Source organism: Sinocyclocheilus rhinocerous, unplaced genomic scaffold (assembly GCF_001515625.1).
Source record: "Sinocyclocheilus rhinocerous isolate Xijiao unplaced genomic scaffold, SAMN03320098_v1.1 scaffold392, whole genome shotgun sequence".
Lineage (NCBI taxonomy): Eukaryota > Metazoa > Chordata > Actinopteri > Cypriniformes > Cyprinidae > Sinocyclocheilus > Sinocyclocheilus rhinocerous.
Window position 1 is genome coordinate 910,392 of NW_015638990.1, and position 4,819 is coordinate 915,210.

General features: G+C 36.5%; 1 protein-coding gene across 1 annotated transcript in view; it reads right to left on the minus strand.

Moving 5' to 3' along the window:
* Positions 1 to 4,594, minus strand: part of LOC107750858 (prolyl 4-hydroxylase subunit alpha-1-like) — a 14,307-nt gene extending 9,713 nt beyond the window's left edge. The window contains exons 1-5 of the mRNA XM_016566407.1: positions 4,342 to 4,594; positions 2,114 to 2,190; positions 1,720 to 1,816; positions 1,465 to 1,616; positions 400 to 537 (exon numbers count right to left, since the gene is read on the minus strand). Coding sequence (XP_016421893.1) covers positions 400 to 537; positions 1,465 to 1,616; positions 1,720 to 1,816; positions 2,114 to 2,189 — 463 coding nt within the window. The 5' untranslated portion in view covers position 2,190; positions 4,342 to 4,594. The remainder of the gene's footprint in view (positions 1 to 399; positions 538 to 1,464; positions 1,617 to 1,719; positions 1,817 to 2,113; positions 2,191 to 4,341) is intronic.
* Positions 4,595 to 4,819: the final 225 nt, after the last annotated feature.

The following is a 4,819-nucleotide window of genomic DNA, read 5'->3' on the forward strand; positions in this document are numbered from 1 at the left end:
ATAAACATTTCATTACACCAAATACACAAAATAATGTTCTTTTTAGCAACATCATATGACCCCTTTAAGATATCTATTTTTCTGCTGTCCCATAGGACAACCATTATACTACAACAAGGGTTAGTTTCCTAAATAACCAACTATGCAGACATATTTGAAAGACACATTACTTCCAGATCATAACTGGTGCTTTCATTTGTTCTTTTTTGAAATGGCACTAGTTTTATCACCATCTTATGGAAATGACAAAGAATCTTCAAAGAAATATATATGCAACATATCACAGACACAGCATGATGCTTCTCATAGGGTTCACGCAGACCGTGGTAACGCAATGTACTTGATGAAGATATGCACAGTCTGGAATGCATAAACACACAGACATGTACAATTGCTCACCAGGCAAGTCTCCATTAGAGATGGTGTTGGCAGACAGCTGGTATGTGTCCTGTAATCTAAGCAAAGCTTTGGCTGCTCCTGTCTGGTCCTCTTCTGTTGGGAAAAACTGTCTCTGCATGGTTAGATTAGAGATAAACCCTACAAAAGAGAACAAACAGAGAAGAGAGGCTTGACATTGAGGATTACAAGATTACAGAAGATTAAGAGGTTTATAACACATACAGACACATTTAAGCAAATAATGCAATTACTATTAGCAGTGGCCTGTATGAATATCGTACAGTACCATTTAAAGGTTTGGGGTCAATAAGATTTTTTTGGCAGAAATTCACATTTTTATTAAGCAAGGACATTAAATTGATCAAAAGTGGCATTAAAGACATTTATAATGTTTTAAAACATTTAAATTTCAAATAAATGAATCTTAATTAAATCTTAATTAAAAACTAATAATAGTTTCCACGAAAATATTAAGCAGCACGATTGTTTTCAACAATAAGAATTTTTTCTAAAGCTCTGAATCAGTATATTAAAATGAAATATCAATCATTATCAATTATCATTGTATTATCAATTACATCACTTATTAAAAATCTGGAAAATGTCGATCAAGACTGGAGTAATGGCTGCTGAAAATTCAACTTTTCCATCACTATTTTAATTTGCAATAATACTAACCCTTTTCCTTGTACTTCTTGCAAAACATTAAACAAAAATCATACCAACCACAAACATTTAAAGGGTAGTGAATATCATAAAACATTGTTATTTCTGCTAAAAATTCAACCCGAATTATTATAGGAATTTTATATGTAACAGAAATTTCCTAGTCATGTGGAAAGGGACAACTGACGGATACAAAACAAATGAAACAGTCATTCTTTAGCAAATGAACAATAAGTAAAACACCAATACATGAATAGCTTCACATTATGTAACACTTGTGACAGTAAAAAATCCGTAGCTATATATAATGTTATATATAAATAAATATATTTTAAAAGAGATGTATAAAGTAATTCTGCCCATCACTAATTACTATGTCAGACTTTGAATGTCACTAACCGTTGGTGGTGTCTTTCAGCACCAGGCTCTCCAGATCACCCCACTCACTGTTGAGTCTTTTCACCAGCTTGAAGGCATTGACCGGGTGCCCCAGGAATCCCTCAGGGTCCTGCGTGGCTGTGTTTGTCAGTGAGTCCAGTTTGTCTGCCCATCTGATGCAGGAAACGAAGCACAATATTCACCAGCTGTTTAGTTATTTGTCAATCTCAACTCCCCAAGCAGGCAGACATGTTGAACATGTGAACATTTACTCACTCTTTGACCTGCTCTAGTCTGTTCTCCTCCTGTCTGATGTATTCTTTCAGTGATGTCACCAGGTCCTTCTCTGTGTACAGTAGGTCTGTCATCTGACCTACAAATCAAAAAGTGAAACTTCACAAATCTGAAACACCTCAGACTTCCTCTAATCTACTAAACAAAGGTTGTCAGAAGACTAAATACTGTACTGTACAAAGCTGCAATGACAAATTTAACCCTGTCAGATGTTCTGAAATTTGCTGGATATATATCTTGCAAAAAAAACAAAAACAATAGCTGCTACTTTTGAATGACCCTTGAGTCACAAGCACTTCCTGCAAGTTTCATATGTTTGGCAGGATGTATAGCCTAAGGAATGGATACAGAAAAAAACTATGGAAGATCAACTCACCTATAGAAGTGAAGAAGTCATTGTGGGCGTACAGAGAATGGAAGAGGAAACTCAACAGGAACCAACACAAACCCATCCTGAAAGAAACAGAGACGGTCATACATCTAACACAATGCAATGCACAAGATCTTCCTGATGATGTCGTAAGAATTAATTTTTTCTGCCTTTTGAGGCGTTAACACAATCAGGTACTACAGCCAACTCTCAGAGCAAGGCAAATGCATTACTAAACCAACTAACACACTGAAAATGTGGTTTTGGTTGCAACAACCCCCAGTGCACACCCATTTGGATACACATGGCCACAGAGTGGTCACTGCTGGATCAGAATTTTGGCACAAAGGTGGAATCCAGAGGGCAAACAAAGAGGGCAAACATCCTGACAAATTTACTGACACACACTGAGAGATCCACACAAAGCTGTTACACACACACACAATCATAAGCATCCCTTGTATTATTAGTTACAACAGTTGCATCTTAAATGCATATCTGAGTTTAATATTTTGCAGATGTGACATGGTATGCGAAAAGCATCTGACACATGACATGAGATATGCAAAAGTAATGCCCTTAAGGGCCAAAAATCAAAAACTCACAGGACCTGCTCTGCTGTGCTTGCTCATGTGCTCCGCAGGAGGAACCCTTCTGAACGAGCAGGCATCTTGTATGAACTACTCTTAATGCCACATGTCAGAATAAGATGAATGGTATAAGGTCATCATGAAGGATACAATGTAACACGTGAACATGCAAGCCTCAACATAGAGAACTGGCTTTATCATAAAGATCGACATTAAAATCTTAAATAAAATAACTGACTTTCAAAGTTAACAACTAGCATTAGAAAATCGTCAACTTTTTATCCTTCAAAGACATCAAGGGAAATCAAGTCAGAATTACTTCCAAGAAAAATCTCCTCTAAACCTGCATAAACCTAAATGTAATATATATATATATATATATATATATATCTTAAACCTAATCTAAAGAAAAATCTTGATTTTAAATTCTGTATTGCCGTTAGCTAGCCACTTTTCTGATTTCAAAATTCTATTAATTTCTTAAGGATATTGTTGATAATAAATTCTTTATTTGTTTCTGTGTCCCTTAATATCACTATCCTGTTAATCTTTTGTAATGTTCTTTTAACGAAAAGCCAGGTTGAAATGACATCACAAATGTCATCAGTGCATTTAATAAACTGTCATGATATCAAAACAATATCAAAATGAGTTGACACTGTCAGTCCTCAAGCAATGGCTAACTTTAGTTTTTCATTACCATCTTTTTAGACACCCTGTTACAGTTTTGCCCATATTTGTCTAGCATCCACTTATAGAAATATTTACTTGGGTTACAACAGTGGTATATTAATTTCTTACAAATTACATACAGCAGTTGAAAAGGTCCTGTATAATTACAGGAAAAGACCCTAGTGGAGTGCGTGAGCTCGTGAGGGTCCAGCATGGATGCCGCCCGCAGTTCATTGGGTGCAGAGCCACGGAACTGCCACGTCTTCGCCCCGCCCCCTCCAAAATTCGAGATGACTTATAACCGGACTGCAAACTCTTCTATAAGTTCACAGATAACAGATGCCAAAGGAAAAGATATGACAATCTTTGTAGCAGGACAAATGAGACTCCATCGTTTTTACTAAACACGGAATACTCTACTCACTGCATCAGTCAATCAATGAAACACGCGCAGAGAAACAGTGTAACAACATTTTTGCAACATTAGGCTATTTCTCAAAATATAATGCTGCAAATAATGTAAAGTTCGTTTGCCTTATCCAAATTCGCTTTAGACCACGTATTCTTCATAACAACAAAAATAAAAACTTGAAAAGTTTATCATAGGCTATATGAAAAATTAGATCCTAAGTCTGACATCTCGCTTAATGAGCTTGAAACTTCTTTTTTCCTAAAGATTGACTCATTGAACACACTTGATTTATCATTGTGACTATATTATTGTGTACAGTAAAGAATGAGTGCAAGATAAACTCGTGCACGTGCACCACATTTTCTCAACCAAAAGGGTTTCTCAACTCTTTCGGGTTTCAGAGTTTTTAATATCAAAGGAAGGAATTATTTTTGTATTGTTGGTATGATGTATCACATTACATTTGCTCTACCGATAAAAAAGGTCATTGCAATAATAAATATTTTAACAATGAACCAAAATTGGTTCATAGAGGTTGTATAAAGTAAATATCCTCGTACCTTTCAGGCCGTCACCGCGCAGAGAATCAGTGAATCGATCCAGATGTCGCTCTAGTGACGCTAATGAGGAGCTCAGCATGGATGGAGAACTCTTCTGTGTTTACGATGCTTCTGGTGTGAAGCTGGGTTTTATCCGAGAGGTTGCACCGTTCTTCTCCTCGCAATCTGGCGGCGGGGGGCTCCGCTGCGCTACGTGCAGAGTGTCACACACTCTCCCAAACTCATGGAACCAGGTGGAATTTAGAACTGCGCATGCGCATAGTACAGTTCCTAAATCTCATTCCATTGGGCTCATCCTTCTGATGTGGTACTTGATACATCATACAGCTGTGTGTGAATTTGTTCTACAGTGTTTGCATACATATTTAGCAGTTTATACTCACACTGTATCTAATAAAAACATCCAACATATAGTTTTTTTTTTGTATAATCCATTAGGCACCCTTCATTAAAGAAAAAGTTCACCCAAAAACAATAT